The sequence below is a fragment of the Coptis chinensis genome, chromosome 3 (assembly GCF_015680905.1).
Source record: "Coptis chinensis isolate HL-2020 chromosome 3, ASM1568090v1, whole genome shotgun sequence".
In the NCBI taxonomy this organism is placed as follows: Eukaryota; Viridiplantae; Streptophyta; class Magnoliopsida; order Ranunculales; family Ranunculaceae; genus Coptis; species Coptis chinensis.
Window position 1 is genome coordinate 57,017,832 of NC_141458.1, and position 16,301 is coordinate 57,034,132.

The 16,301-nt window shown below is 36.1% G+C and overlaps 1 protein-coding gene across 4 annotated transcripts in view; it reads left to right on the forward strand.

Annotated features, from left to right (window-relative positions):
- Positions 1-262: 262 nt before the first annotated feature.
- PKL (chromatin remodeling factor CHD3 (PICKLE)) overlaps positions 263-16,301 on the forward strand; it is a 31,980-nt gene continuing 15,941 nt past the window's right edge. For all 4 annotated transcript variants that reach the window (XR_015218753.1, XR_015218754.1, XR_015218755.1 and 1 more), the window contains exons 1-21: positions 263-369; positions 443-589; positions 4,470-4,607; positions 4,692-4,846; positions 5,008-5,163; positions 5,806-6,053; positions 6,220-6,315; positions 6,424-6,560; positions 6,654-6,869; positions 6,945-7,052; positions 7,316-7,366; positions 7,508-7,607; positions 9,030-9,172; positions 9,250-9,353; positions 11,618-11,756; positions 11,886-12,055; positions 12,308-12,374; positions 12,450-12,572; positions 13,374-13,483; positions 13,589-13,670; positions 15,151-15,348. Coding sequence is in view for 1 of the 4 variants with exons in the window: in XM_086602164.1 (XP_086458290.1) it covers positions 446-589; positions 4,470-4,607; positions 4,692-4,846; positions 5,008-5,163; positions 5,806-6,053; positions 6,220-6,315; positions 6,424-6,560; positions 6,654-6,869; positions 6,945-7,052; positions 7,316-7,366; positions 7,508-7,607; positions 9,030-9,172; positions 9,250-9,353; positions 11,618-11,756; positions 11,886-12,055; positions 12,308-12,374; positions 12,450-12,572; positions 13,374-13,483; positions 13,589-13,670; positions 15,151-15,348 (2,685 nt within the window). In the remaining 3 variants the exon portion in view is untranslated. The remainder of the gene's footprint in view (positions 370-442; positions 590-4,469; positions 4,608-4,691; positions 4,847-5,007; positions 5,164-5,805; positions 6,054-6,219; positions 6,316-6,423; positions 6,561-6,653; positions 6,870-6,944; positions 7,053-7,315; positions 7,367-7,507; positions 7,608-9,029; positions 9,173-9,249; positions 9,354-11,617; positions 11,757-11,885; positions 12,056-12,307; positions 12,375-12,449; positions 12,573-13,373; positions 13,484-13,588; positions 13,671-15,150; positions 15,349-16,301) is intronic.

The following is a 16,301-nucleotide window of genomic DNA, read 5'->3' on the forward strand; positions in this document are numbered from 1 at the left end:
ACATCAAAGGAAGGGTTGTTTGGCCAACACATTAGTGGCATTGTGAACATGTAGAAAACCTTTTTGTTTTTCCATACAGATGAAACTGACATGAAGGGTTGCACCCAATGAGGAAGGTAATAATAATAATTGATTAATTAGTATAGGATAGTTAGAAAATGTGTTTTTATTGGTACCAAAGGACGGTCCAGATCAAACTGCGTATGTGTACTGATCAGCATCGAGATGCGCGTTGGTTTTTATGGGCTTCTGTTGGCATCAGGTTCGAGCCCACCAGAGAAACACGAGTGTTTTTTTTGGTTATTAAATCTGATTAATATTATTGAGTATTATTGCCTGCCGCTACTTTCCCTACACTCCTCTTTACAGGTCTCACTTCAATTCCACAATTTTTTCTTCTTCAATTGATATTAAGTTTGACTGTGTTTTTAATTGTATACAGGAAATGAGTAGTTTGGTGGAGAGACTTCGTATAAGGACAGAGAGAAAACCGTTATATAATATTGAAGAATCAGATGATGAGGATTTTCTTGTTAAAAAGCCATCTGGATCAAATTCAAAGCCTCAGAGAATATCTAGACCTGATGCGGTATTTTTTTTTTTTTTAATTTATAAATTTGCAATTTTCACATCGTTTGAAGGTGTTGATGGGGGATGTATGGAGAGTTTATTTTTTAGAGTTCAATTGATTTAGAATGAGGTTCATGTCTAACCAAGAAAAATATTGTGAATTGAAATTCAGGGAATAAAATTTATGGACTTAATGTACATGCAAACGATCATGTTTATATCTTGCTGGAAGATTAATCGTCATATTAATAAACGAGAAGGTACCTTTCTCGGGGAAGTTAGAATGGCGGTTAAATAATGGCTGAGATTATGCCTTCCATATTGAAAAAACGTTCTAAATTTGACTTATAGGAAATAAATCCTTCAATTCCACTGATTATTTTGAAATGTAAATAGATCTATGTTAGGAAAAACTTTGGTTTCTAAGGGCCTGCTTGATAACCCATTTTTCCGCTGGCAAATCAATGTTTTCCCACTTAAAAGGGTATTTGACGCTGCTTTGGATGCAATTTAGGACCTGGCAATATTTTTTGACATTTGCCAAATTTTCCCTCACGTGCCTTATTTTCTCGCTTAGAGTGGGAAAAACTTACCCATCTCTCCCCTGGATAAATTTGCCAGAGAAAAGGTCCCTTATTTTCTCACTTCCAGATTTGCCTGGCAAATTTAATATTTGCCACTAGTATTTGCCCAATTAAGTGGGAATTTTTATCAAGCACACCCTAACTTCTAAGGATTATTACCATGGAAGGAAAACTTCTATATTAATCTCTGTATGACAAAATTTCCTTTTGAATGCTTTCTTACTACCTTCACGCCGCACGTAAATTTTTGCGAGGGGATTAATTTTTATTAATTTCCTTTTGTTTTGAGTTTGCAGAAAGTAGAATAGGTAAACTTAATTTATGAGTATATGCTGGAGGGAGAGCTTAGTCATCATTAATTAACAATTGTTTCCATAAAAATATAATGAGAACAGAATGCGTGTAGAAAAAGTTAACTCTTTTAAGTAAAGAAATGGAATAGGCTTTTATTGTACATAAAGTGCGTTAGACTACAACATGTCTGTATTAATCAATGTATAATCCGTGTTGGATACGTATCCACGTGTCCATGTCGGACACAGACACGGACACGGACACGGCACAGACACAGACACAGACACATATGGTATGTGATATACCTCAACTTTTGGTATCTTACTGTGTCAGACATTTCGTATCTGTGTCGGATATGGAACACATATCTGTGTCAATGTAACTTAGGTATTAACGATGAGTTATATTTCAAAAGTCTATTAGAATTGACAAGACACGTATAGATTCGAACTTAAACAAGGAATTGAAATGATATAAATGAATATAACTGCTGAAACAAGGGTGTGATTGTGGTCATTACTGCCGAAAGCATGTGCTATTTCTAGGAATATATATATGGCAGTGAAAAGAACCGGTCGGTGTTTTATGGAGCAAAACATGTGGTCTCCAAGAAACCGACATGCTCATAGACTTTTGATGGCAGAGGTCATGGATTTGATGGTCGGATGTGAGAACATTATGGATGAGTTCAGGGTAGTGTAAGAGGAATCACAACTACTTATAAGGGCAACACAAATTCATATTATAGATTGAGAGATTCGGCATTGTCTTTTGGATCTTGTTCTTGTTCCAGACAGTTGTGGAACAATTATCCTGATGTAGGGTAGGTGATTGCTACCATACTGCAGGAAATTATGTTTATATGCTATAAGGATTAAGGAATTGGCTGGAGGGAAGGGACATTGAATTGGGCTCTCTACCGAACATGATTCTGGTAGCAGTTTGTTAGATAGTGTGGAAAACAAGGAATGCCCTAATTTAAGGGTCAAGCTGTGAGAGTGGAATCAACAGTGATATTGATCAAAGTGACAATGTAATAAGGGAAATACAGTGATACTGGTCAAAGTGACAATTTATTATTGGCTAACAAATAGATCAGACTGGAGTAGTCATGAGTTTGAAGAGTTGATGTTTACTTGGGGAAAATTTCTTGGAGTGTAGTTTATCTTGAGTTTTATGCTCCTTTTCTTTGTACTTATTTATTGTTTATTTTGTAAGCTACCCCCTCACCATTTTGGTGGTGGTAGGCACATGATAAGTGTCTATGGGGTGCCTATCTAGTTTGGATTTGTTAGGGGCATATAAATGTTATTAATGTCACCCGTTGTGGTGTATTAGTTAGTTCAATCTCTATTAATAAATGTTTTATTATTTAAAAGGAAAAAAAAAACAAATTTGTAATTTTTGTTGACCATTCCCGGAGCAAATCTTGTCTCTCTCTCTTTTATATGCCAGAGCAAATCTATGCTCTTATGCTCCATGATGCCATGGGAACACTTTAGACCAGAATGTAGACTTTATATGAAACAAAACCTGGTTGGTGTCTTGCTTGACCCAAACTTGCTTACGCAAAAAAGGGTCCACCTTTACTATGTCTTGATAATAAAAGTCTGCTGTCTGAACTTAAAGAAGAAACATAAAAGCTGAGGAGTTAATAGGTTTTTAGATGTTGTTGGAGTAAAGAATTTGAAATTTATCTGGAGGAGCTATTTGACTTTTTGTGACAAGGAGGAAGAGATTAAGGTGTTACCATATAAAAAGGGAGTTAATGTAAGATTTGATGATGTTTCTAAAAAGTATAGAACTTTCAAACTTTGTTTATGAAAGATCAGGCCTGTCCACTTCGTTGAATACTGTCTCAAGTCTCAACAAAGTGTGGAAGCTGTTAAACCTCATCTTGTCAATTAAGTAAACATGCAGGTCATGTCATTAACTACAAGTTATGCTTCCATCTGATTTTTGAGTATTGAAGGTTTGCATAGCTTCTCTCTTATACATTATTTTTCCTTAAAGAGAATTGAAAAAGGAGGTGAATCTACTTATTTGGTAGTCTCTCTCTCTCTCGCACACACACATATGAAAGTGTACTCATATTGTGGTGCTGTAGACCTTAAATGGAGATTTACATTACTTTCTCCGCACGCCAATAAAGGTTGATTTGTTAGGCAGAATCTTAGCAACCTAAAGCGTGGACCATAGGTCACCCCACGCTTAAATTCGCTCTTTTACGCTTTTGCATTAAATTCGTACTAACTCGCTGCTTTACAATGTTTTAAAACGTGCTCTCTGCGAAATGATTTGTCGCACACATTAATTATTTTCTACAAAGATACCATATTTGGGCGAAAAAACGTGATGGCATTGGCTGGAGGTCTGACTCTGTTTTGACTACTAACGTGCATTTATGTCACTTCTTGATGAAACATTCTGTTCTCAACTTCATGCCTACTGTATAGGCCACATAGCTGTATCTATCATCTCTGTACACGTACCCACTGCCCTCTCTTTCTCTCTCTCTTATTAATTTGGTTGTTAAGATTAATTCATATAATTATTTTGCTTAAGTAAGTGCAAATCGGAAAATTAGTCCAATTAAACTTTAAAAGGGATAACTATATATATACAAGGTGCTTTGAAATATTGGAAATTTTGAAGATGACTGCTCCGAATCTCGCGGTCACGCTCTACGCTTTGGCTAAGGTTAGAATTTTAAGATATAATTAGTAGGTAGAAAAGCTGTAAGGCCTCTCTTTTGGGCATTTGACAAGGCCATTGGGTTCTACAACATGAGCAATAAAAGTATTTCTTTTGTTGGATAAGTTTAACTACCTTGCTGAAGGAAGACTGGGATGTAATGTTGTCATTGGATTGACAAACATAGTGGCTGACTAAAAATTGGTCATGTCACACAATTGAATTTTATGTGTCATTGTGTATATTAATTCGTCAATATGGACTGTCAATTGTGCACTCATTTACCATGATCTCTTTTGATGTTTCCAAAATCTTTTTGTTTTATAGAAAGATGATTCATGTCAAGGTTGTGGAGAAAGTGGGGAATTTATTAAATGCCAGACTTGCACTTATGTGTACCATCCCAAGTGTTTACTTCCTCCACTGAAAGGTCCTCCTCCTGAGAGCTGGAGTTGCCCAGAGTGTGTATGTTGCTATTGTACTTAAGTCTGTTTGAGCCTGGTTAATGATATTTTGTTGATTTCTTGATCCCATATTTGTCTGCTGCAGGTGAGCCCCCTTAATGATATCGACAAGATATTGCATTGTGAAGTGCGGCCCACAGTAGCCGATGATAATGATGCCTCCAAGCTGGGCTCAAAACAAATATTTGTTAAACAATATCTTGTAAAGTGGAAGGGGTTGTCTTATCTGCACTGCACTTGGTAAAAAATTTCCTAACGATTTTCTGTCATGTCTGACTTTAATTTTTCCATGTGAGTTGTGTGCCTGCATGCTGCATAAGATGTTTTTTTAACCTGTAAGGTTTCCATGAGTCAGATTGTCTTAGTTTATTTATATTTCTGCCACATTCTATTTTCCCCAGGGTGCCAGAGAAGGAATTCCTAAAAGCTTTCAAGGCAAACCCTCGTCTAAGGACCAAAATAAACAACTTCCATAAGCAAGCAGCAAATAACTCTGAAGATGAATTTGTTGCAGTCCGGCCTGAGTGGACCACTGTTGATAGGATTCTTGCTAGCAGGTTTGACGTTTCTAAGCTTTTACAATTTTGAACACCTGTCATAAAGATCAATCACCATCAGATAAAACAGTTGCATGATTTCATTCTATCAATCTAAAAGAATATTTTTTTTTTTTTTTGAAAAGGAACATCTTTTTTCTGTTAAAAACTCGCCTTTAGATGCTATTGTGCTAAAAAGTAAAGTTTTGGTGGTGAATAATCATTCTAGGATGGAAATTACATTGTTTATTTTGAATACAAGTATTTTGAGTTTATTTATTTACTTTTGATGGAGTTTTGGTTGGTTACCTGGGTTTATTTGACATTAGATAGTGAATTCTGTATGCTTGAGAAGTGTGATGAATGTAGACTGAACCAATGAGATAGATATAAGGTACTACCATAACGTTCACCAGTTTGAATATTTTTCTTAGGATGTTCAAGAACAAATTGAGAGCAAGAAAGTTCCAAACTATGTATGGTTAAATGTTACTGTAATGATTATCTCTTTACCGCATAATGCGGCCTGTTTGGTGATGGGGCCCGGGCCCCAGGTTAGTGTACAGTAACACATTTCTTTTTTTTTTTTTTGTGTATATTACAATTAAAGATTTCTTTCTAGGAATTGTTATACGTTTGTGATTCTACTTGAATGTCTTACAGGGAAGATGGGGATGAAAGGGAGTATCTTGTGAAATGGAAAGAGCTTTCATATGATGAATGTTACTGGGAAGATGAATCAGACATTTCTGCATTCCAACCTGAAATTGAAAAGTTCAACAAAATTCAGTCTAGGATGCGTAAATCTTCTACCGGTAAGCATAAAAGCTATATCCGCGATGCAAAGGAGTCGAGAAAGAAGGCTAAAGAATTTCAGCACTTCGAACAGAGTCCTGATTTTCTCTCTGGAGGTTTGTACAATTTGTAAAAATTCAATGTTTACTGTGTTCTGTGACAGTTCTGGTTTTATTGTGTGACTTGATATTTCACTGCTTTTAATATTTTTGTTTTGATTAACACGGACATTTACATAGATCAAAGAAAATGATATCATTCCAAACTTTTCTGATATTGAAGGATCACTACATCCCTATCAGCTCGAAGGATTGAATTTCTTGCGCTATGCTTGGTCGAAACAGACACATGTGATACTTGCAGATGAGATGGGTCTCGGTGCGTATAGTTCATTTTGCCAATAAAATATTTTGTTCTTCATATCTTTTTGCTGCACTGTTTTTTCCTATTATGTTATCCGATTAACTTACACCTAGTATACTGCAGGTAAAACTATACAGAGTATTGCTTTCTTAGCATCTCTTTTTGAAGAGAAGATTGTTCCTTTTTTAGTAGTTGCACCTCTTTCAACATTGCGGAACTGGGAGCGGGAATTTGCAACGTGGGCACCTCAAATGAATGTTGTATGTGCATGGTCCTCCACTTGACATTGCAAAACATTTTCTTCGCTAAACATATATTCAACTGCTTTTGTGGTGCAAATAAACTTGTTGCAGGTAATGTATGTTGGATCTGCGCCTGCTCGTGCTGTTATTAGGGAATTTGAATTTTATTTTCCTAAAGGTGAATTCGGGAAGCACAAAAAGAAGAAGGCTGGTACAGCTATCAGTGACAGCAAGCAAGATAGAATAAAGTTTGACGTCCTCCTAACTTCATATGAAATGATCAACCTAGAGACGACAACTCTGAAACCAATAAAGTGGGAGTGTATGGTAATACTCTTTAGTGATGATTTACAAGTGTGTAGAGTATGTTTTGTTACTTTTATGTTAAAATTTCTTGTGTAGATTGTTGATGAAGGCCATCGTCTCAAAAATAAAGAGTCAAAACTGTTTATTGCATTGAAGCAATATTCCAGCAATCATCGTGTGCTTTTGACAGGAACTCCTCTTCAGGTTGGTTTTCTGTCACTTGAATTTTCATATTTGTGCAAGGAAATTGTGGTAAGGTTTGGTTTGATTGTATGTACGTACACATAGTGGGCACTAACTCATTATATAGGCCCACTTTTTCGTAAGGGTGTCAAGGTAGCCTGATCGATACTATTTGTATATCTATCCAATTTCTTATTTTCGTGGATCAGTAGTCGTCTTGCTTTTGTGTTTGTTGTCCGTCATAGAGTTATCTCTGAACAGTCTTGGGTTTGTTGGAATTGCAGAACAACCTGGATGAGCTATTCATGCTTATGCACTTCCTTGATGCTGGAAAGGTCAGTCTTTGATTGGTTGCAGGAATGCCGGTTAAATTAGATTCAGGAATAGTTTCACATTCAAATTGGGATCCAGATTAGTTTCACAGGAATGGTGATCCCTTTGGTCGATTTTCTTATGCCAGTATTGAATTTTTGTAGTTTGGAAGTTTGGAGGAGTTTCAGGAGGAATTCAAGGATATAAATCAAGAGGAGCAGATTGCTAGGCTTCATAAAATGCTGGCTCCACATCTTTTAAGAAGTATAAATTCTTTCTGTTTTCATAAAACACTTTTTTTTCTTTTTTTTTGCTTAATTTAGGGTGCCATAATTTACATTTTAAGTATATTACATGCTTCCATTTATTCTAAATCGGCATTTTGTTTGCACTTATAAATTATTCTGCATTTTATACCAGAATCACTGAATGTACATGTGTGTTATCATCAATTTTCTTTTTGATGGCATTAGTGTGAAACAGCGGACCATCTTGAAAGTTGAAAGGGACTCTATGTAGGACATTGTACTGTCACTTGAGAGTTGAAAGGGTTGAAATGGACTCTATGTAGGACATTGCCCCTTCAATCTTAGAACTATTCTATTGTCACAAACCAAGAAATGTTCTTCAAACTTGAAATAATCCATTGCGAGATAGGAAAGGAAACTTCTTATAAAATCATAACAAAAACTGTACTATGTAGTTAAAAGCTTCATAGATGGCGACATATATTTTATAGGGAACATAATACTTCTATCTCCTCATAGCAGAAAGTCCAAATATGAGTGCACAATTATGTTAGAATAGCCCATTAGCCATTTAGCTGTAATTGTTCCTTTCTTTTTCATTATTATTATAGTAAAAGCCTGCTAAAAGTTGTTAGGTGTTAGCACTCAGTTTTTAATATTATCACTATGGTTTATTCATAATTGTATTTTTTATCCACTTTTAGTATCACAATTTCCCTTCCAAATATCCCAGCTCATTGCTTAAGCTATGACCTCATTTGTGCTCACAAAACATGCAAATCCTGATCATGAACACGTTAATCAGTTTGCTTGAAGGAAGACAAGAATATCCAAATAAATTCCAAAGAAGCACAGTAGCAGTTCTTTAAATTTGTGAAGAACAGGGCACTTGATAATTTTCTCATTTTATACATGCAAAATGCATGTATCTGTTAGATCTTGGTGTCATCATCTTGTTCAAATCTTGTCCTCTTAACAGCAGTGCACCTTTTTTTTTTCCAATGTGAGGAATACATACTTATGATAGTCCCATACATTATAAATGAAAAGAAAGATAAGAAGCAACCTTTTTTTGGATAGGTAAAGGTATATCTATACAATTAATGCCAAGCAAAATGGTGTAGGTTGAGATACTATACAATAAAAATGAAAAAAAAGGGGATAAAAGCAACTCTTATAACGTACAATCGTCAATGAACGACACGAAACCGTTAAAATGCATTTGGTTCCCATCTTACGCTATAGTAAACAATAGCCTCAGTAGCCCTAAACAAATAGCAACTGTGTTGGGCTCTAGTCAAGTGTTTGTAAACTCTAGAATGTTCCAAATATTTTTTTAGTGAAGAAAAGAATGCTTGTGGGGGAACTGCGTGATATATACTATTCGCATGATCTTTAACTATTTAGAACTCATAAAAAAGAACTGTGCCTTGTTTAGGGCTCAAGAAGGATGTCTTGAAGGATATGCCACCAAAAAAGGAACTCATTTTACGTGTTGAATTAAGTAGCAAACAGAAAGAATACTACAAAGCCATTCTGACCCGTAACTACGAGATATTGACTCGTCGTGGTGGTGCACAGGTGAATATTTCACACTGAAGAAAAATTTCTTCATATCTTAATGGTGTAGTAATACTCTTTTGATTTCTTTTATGCAGATCTCTCTTATTAATGTGGTTATGGAATTGCGTAAGCTCTGTTGTCATGCATACATGTTGGATGGAGTTGAGCAGAATATACAAGATACTGAAGAAGCTTACAGGTAGTCGCACTTAATTTGATTTTTAGTAATCTTTATTTTTTGTTGTCTGTAAAATAAGATTCATCGTGTAAAAATGAGGGATATGCACAATGATTAGTGCCTCCTTTTCAAGGTCTACCTCCAATAGTATATTAGAAATAGAAATTTCCTTTTATTTATTTATTATTAATTTTCTTGGTCGGTAAAATGTGTGTGTGTATAGAATAGATATTGGGAGGCATAGCATCTTAGTTTTTAATGATATATGTATAGTCATAATGTCAACTTTGTAGGATGAAACATCCCACTTGGATATAACAACGGGAAAATGAGAAACAATAGAGAAACAATAAATAATTACAACTGATAGAAACTAAAGCAAAGAAACTGTCTTCATGCATGCTGCGGGCAAGGAACCCCATCTGAACATAAAGTCCCCAAACGGTGTGTTGGACCAATACTCCCTAAATTTTGACCAAAGGAAGATGAAACCCTTGACCACTGACAGCCTTTGAGCATGAAATTTGTCACAGCCCGCAAAAACAATAGTTCCTTTACCCATCTGTGAATCATTGGCGTAGTATCGTGGTTCCATAGTGTCAAAATGTCACCGGTTAGCTTAAGCTGGGTGCTTCATAGTATTACGAAAACCATTAGTACTCAACATCTTCTTCTTAGTCTGTCTAGTTAACCATAAACGGGAATACATCGACAAGGGATCACACATAAGTAGGAGACAAATAAAATATTTGGGCAAATTGAAAAAACTAGTGCCAAATGGCATAAGAATAGGGGCAATGAGGAAGAGTATGACCGACAGACTTTCTGGATGCATCCAAGAAAGGTCAAAAGCTAACAATGAATGTCTTTCTATAAGGTTGTCTATGTTTAAAATTGTACCAATGCCAAACACCAAGAGAAAAAAGTGATTGGAGGAGAAGCTATCTATACAATGCCCACTTTTCGGCATTTCCTTGTAACCAAATCCCCAACTTCAGAAGTGATAAATTCGAACACTCCATCATGGAATAGGATACCCATTCCTTATGACAAAGTTTATCAAGCGTATAATATTTGTGTAGCTTGTCCAAAAGAAAGCTATGGAATGAGGAGTAAAGGATAGTCATACATTACAATGTACTGGAAATTGGTTCAAGTTGTCTCTGAGCTTTGGCCAACCATGCAAATGAGATTCGACTTTGAAGTATTTGTATTTATTCTAGTTCTAAACTCTTGTCTTCCCCGGAAGTGTTACCTTTTTGCAACTCAGTGAATAGTTTCTTGGAGATCATCAAAGACCCCTAATATCTCATCTTTGAGGTTCCGGTTCACAGTGACAGCCCATGTAAGAAAATCTCCATGTTTCAGTCAGCTGTTAGTGCTCTTTGATGCGAGCAATGTCATGGAGCTTGTCTGAACATGAAGTGGGGGTTTCCAATGTGAATATCATTATTCATTACAGAAACTTTTTGCTCATTCTGTCACCTGGATAGTGAGAGATACAATTTCTCGCTCATCTTAATTTCCTCCATTGACAAACAATTTGTATTGCTTCCATTTAAATTTTTTTATGTCTCTTTATTTTATATCTGGACATGTCTGTCACAAAACTCCGCCTAAAGAAAATTCCAAAAATATTACATATAAAACAACGAGTTTAAATCTAATCTTTGATGAAGATGATTATCCCACAATAGAGACCATCCTCACAAAAAATCAGCTCATTTGAATGTGTTTAACCTTGTCAAAGGTTGTTTAGAATGTTACAGATCTATCAATGGTTTATGTGTTTTTTATTTCGTAGCAACTTTTGACAAGGTTAAACCTATAAAATTGAGCTGAATTTTTTGTGGGGATGATTTCCATTTTGGGCAGGTTACATTTGATATAAGTCAGCACTCAGTTCATCCTCCAGGTCCACCTTTGGTGCTAAAGTTCTGTTGGAAACTTGGAGCCTACTTTAGGTTTGCCTATATGTATCTCTCTCTGTGTGTTGTACATGTATGTAAAAGTACAATAATGGAGTCATCATAGACAAGGTTCTGTTTAGGAGCATTTTATTATGACTTTACGCTTCTGTCACCCTAACCTTTATACACAACAAAAGCAACAACCACAACAACAGCAGTGATTTATTTATATTTTTTGGAGATGTATATTCCTATAATATCATTCTGTTGTTTTGTTGTTTTCTTTCTTCTTTAGTCGCACCATTCCCTTGTCTTGTAGTTAATTGCTTCAATCAATGGAAGTTTTATTTGTACTTGTTTCTCTGTCCTTAACAGGCAGCTACTGGAATCCTCAGGAAAATTGCAGTTATTAGATAAGTTGATGGTCAAACTTAAAGAGCAAGGACATAGAGTTCTTATATATACTCAATTTCAGCATATGCTGACTCTGTTGGAAGACTACTGCACATACAAGGTAAGAAGTTAACTAATTTTTCTTCTGTTTCATTTAGTTCAATTATTGGAGCTCGTGTGAAGAGGTTAGTAAAGGAGTTCAGCTCCTAATGAGGTATTGGTACGATTTTCTGGTAAACCTGTTTATCAGAATTGGCTCTATGAGCGGATTGATGGCAAAGTTGCGGGAGCGGAAAGACAAATCCGCATAGATCGTTTCAACGCGAAAAACTCCTCCAGGTTCTGTTTTCTTCTTTCCACAAGAGCTGGTGGGTTGGGAATAAATCTTGCAACTGCTGACACAGTTATCATTTATGATAGGTAGTATCTGAACTATATCTTACACTTATTCTTCGTAGTTTGAACCATAGAATTTAATTATGTTCGGGAACAAAATTTTAGTACCTTAAAACCCCATGTTTTCAATTTTTTTGATATAGAGCCTTTAAACTACCAATATTTCTATTTTCAAGCGTGTTTTGATACTCTGAAAACCGTCAGATATCACAAAATTTTCGAATGCAACAACATTTTGGAAGTTTCATGATCACTGACTTTTTTTCCCTTACACAGTGATTGGAATCCTCATGCTGACTTACAAGCAATGGCTAGAGCTCATCGGCTTGGGCAGACTAATAAGGTTAGATGAAATTTCAATTGCGCTCTAACTGTAGCATGGGTATATTTCTTGATGATATGTGGTTACATGGTATAGGTAATGATATTTCGGCTAATAACACGAGGAACCATTGAAGAAAGGATGATGGAGCTGACCAAGAAGAAAATGGTTTTGGAGCATCTAGTTGTCGGGCGGCTTAAAGCACAAAATATTAATCAGGTATTCAAAATGATTGCTGCATTAAGGTTTACTTGTGTGCTCATCCCTGCTTCTATTATTTTCTTTACATTCATCTTTTTTATCTTACTTGGGCTTGGACTGCTCTTGTCCCTGCCAAACTTGGTCCATCGGCAAGATTCATAGTTTTTTTCTCAGAATTATATTTGAATTCAGACCCTTTGGGACCAGTCATTCTCTTGTTGCCTGGTGATAACACCATATCCACACTATTCCACCATAGCTTAATGATCTTGCCCTCTGTGCCACAATGCTCCCATCACTCATCTCACTACAAATGGCCAGAGATCTGGCCACCCTATGAGTATATGCTTCCATTAACACGTGTTAGCTTAATAACTTGAAAGGGTTGAAAATTAGATTATTGTACAATGTGTAGATTCAGAAATGTTGGTAGATGTTGACAGTGGATTGAAAGCATCAAATTTTCTCTCATTTCATTTAAAGGTATTCTGTGTTCGTGATTCAGCAATGACATTCTGTGTGTGAAGCGGTGTACCATGTGCTCTTCTGTAAAGAGTACATTCACTTGTGGAAGTGGTATAAAAAATGCTTTTGGTCCTATTTAGATGAATACTTCTTCTCTTGTGACCGTATGTTATGGGGTGTCTTCAATTTTCATGCTTTACACTTTGACATTTCTGTTCACTTGACTGTAGGTTCAGTCATCTAAGTTTTACGATGTCTCTTAGATGCCTCATTGATAGAGTAAAGTTATCAACTTTCGTAATACCATTGTTTTATGATAACAATTGTAACACACGGTTCAAATCTTATCTCTAGGAAGAGTTAGATGACATCATAAGATATGGTTCGAAAGAGTTATTTGCAGATGAGAACGATGAAGATCGAAAAGTTCGGCAGATTCACTATGATGATGCTGCGATAGATAGGTATTACAGTGTATAACATCTATATTGCATATTCCTATTGTTCAAACATTGTCTGTGTTGAGATTCTACCTTTTTTTTTTCTTTTCTTTTTTAATTCTTTAATAGACTGCTGGACCGCGACCAAGTTCGTAACGAAGAGGCACCTCTGGACGATGAAGAGGAAGATGGTTTTTTGAAAGCCTTCAAGGTTTTTGACTTTCTCTATCTCTTGTTTATAATGTTCATTTTTGTGTTGTGAGATATTTTGAGCGAAGTTATTTATCTTTTCAGGCATGGTCATGGTAACTGAACACATCCTTTTCCTCCCTACAATTGTATACATAGGCAGAAATTGACTGGGAACCTACACAACCAATGTTGCACATGGAAAGTTTATGTGGCTGTCTGTATACACGTGTTGCGGTTGTTTTAAGAAATTCAGCAATAGAGTAGAGACTCAGGTTCAAAAGGATAATTGGTTGATGTCTTACAAGGTTTCGAGTGCACTGGTTCTTACTAGCTCTAACTCTATAGTGCCTTGTGGACATCAATATGAAGCTTTTAATTCAAAAGTCAACCTTGGCCTAGAGGTAGGGGTGTAAAATGAGCCAAGGTGCTCGGGCTTGGCTTGCTTGTTGTTGCTCACTCGAGCTTGTTTGTATAGATATCTGGGCCGACCTTGAGGAGGTTTTAGGCTCCTTATACAAATGAGCCGAGCCTGAACATACCAAATCTCATCTGGCTCGTCTCCAATATCTTCCTTGCACGCTAAATTAACCAAGACTACTTGGGCTTGGCTTATTTTAAGCTAGGCTCGGCCTTGTTCCTAAAGCTATAGCAGTCAAGCCTGAACACATTTGAATGAGTGTTTAATAAACAAGCCAAGACTGAGAGTGAAGCTCAGCTCATTAGGATCAAATTCCACCCCTACTTAGAGGGTGTGTGGAATGCTTTATTTTTGGTTGGATGTTGTGGTCCCTGTCTAGATTGGTGAGGAGTGTTTATCTTTGCTATGCATATTCTGGACTGGGTGTTGTATTGAAGATGATTGTATGAACAATAGAAGTGGATCATTGATGTTGTATACAAGTTGAACTTGGAAAGAGCTTGGAATCATGTTTGTTTAGGATTTTTTGGACTTGTGAACTAAGAGAATTGGTCAATAATTGGAATCCATTAACACACCGTTAAAATTGACGTTTATTTTAAACTTATAATTCTTTTAAATTCTAATAAACTTGGAAAATTAATGATACCTTATTTGTTTTTGACACCTCAGTTACAATTGATATTTTATTGTCTTCCCCTATTGCAATTGAAATTAAATGAACTATTTGTGCTGAATCAAGTTGGGGTTTTTCAGTTCTTGATGAACAAACGTTAAAAATTTGATTTTGATTAATCTAAAGTTCTAAACTCATTTTTTGTAGATTCAAAAGGATTCTAATGATTAAGGGTTTTAATAAAGTTGCTTGGATCTGATATCTGAAGAATACATTTGAAGTTTCTTATGTCAATAAAATCTACATGAATAAGAAAGGCATGTCTCTGTAGTCTCAGTTCAAGAATAAGTCCATACAGCATTCATACTCTTTTTTTTTCACAAACGGTTGTGTTTATAGTGATGACCCTGGTAACAGTACATTTTTTTTTTTCTAATGAACGAACATTTCTATTACACTTTGTAGGTTGCAAATTTTGAATATATAGATGAGGTTGAAGCTGCAGCTGAAGAGGAAGCAAAGAAGGAATCCCTGGTGAATAAAACCACTTCCAACAACTCAGATTCAAAAAATTATTGGGAAGATCTTCTGAGGGAAAGATACGAGGAGCAAAAAATTGAAGAGTTTACTGCTTTAGGCAAAGGAAAGAGGAGTCGTAAGCAGGTATGTTTTGTGCTATGTTAGTCGCTTAAACAGGAAGGTCAATCACAGTACTAGTGTACTGTAGTAATAGGAAATTGCAGCTGCTGCTGGATCCTCATTCAGATCGTAATAGTTGGCCTATCCTTGTACAGTACTTATTTGGCTGACATGTAGCCCTGGTTGAATTGTTTAGTATCAGTGTTCGACATTGTTTCGGTTTCATGGGTTTTGCGTCTTATTTGCACAAAGGTTCTTGTAGACGAGGATATTCTACTGATCATTGTTGGATTAAGTGTCCCACTAGTCAAGCCTTGAGGAGTGGGACCAAAGTAATTCCAACCTTCATCCTGGAGGGTTCATCGGGGTTTAGCAGTTAGATTAGGAAATTTTTTGTGCTACACATCTTTGAAACTGCATGCATGTTTGAGAATAATCATTGGTGTACTAAACAGGGACCATGGATCTAGAGTTTTGGTATTGTGGAATTTCTATGTAAGTTATGTAAATGATACAAATATCGGTGAGGCTTCGTAGATGATGGTAGTGTGGGTCGTTTATATCTTTTATGTTTAATGTGCTTTCCTCTCTTTTTCGTTCTTGATTGGTACTCCTTTACTTGACAATTTACTTTTCATCCTTCTGAATCTCTTCTCTTCTAGTTTGCAAAATTACTTTTAGCGGTGCTGATGAGATAGTTTGTTGTACACTTGTACTCAACTATGTCAATCCAAGTTACCCCCTTGAGGATTGTTTTCTCTTGAACGGTAAAGAGTTGCTGCAGGAATTGGGTTGGGTTTGGGCGTTTGTTTTCTGTTTTCTTTTCCTTCCTTGTAATCAGGATGTATCAATGGTGATTGGGGGGGGTTGGGGTTGGCAGTTGAAAACTAGCTATTGGCTAATAATAAAATGATAATGGCAATACCTTGATGATGGTGGCCGGAGTTTATTGCGCCGGTAGAAAAGAGGAGGCCTTG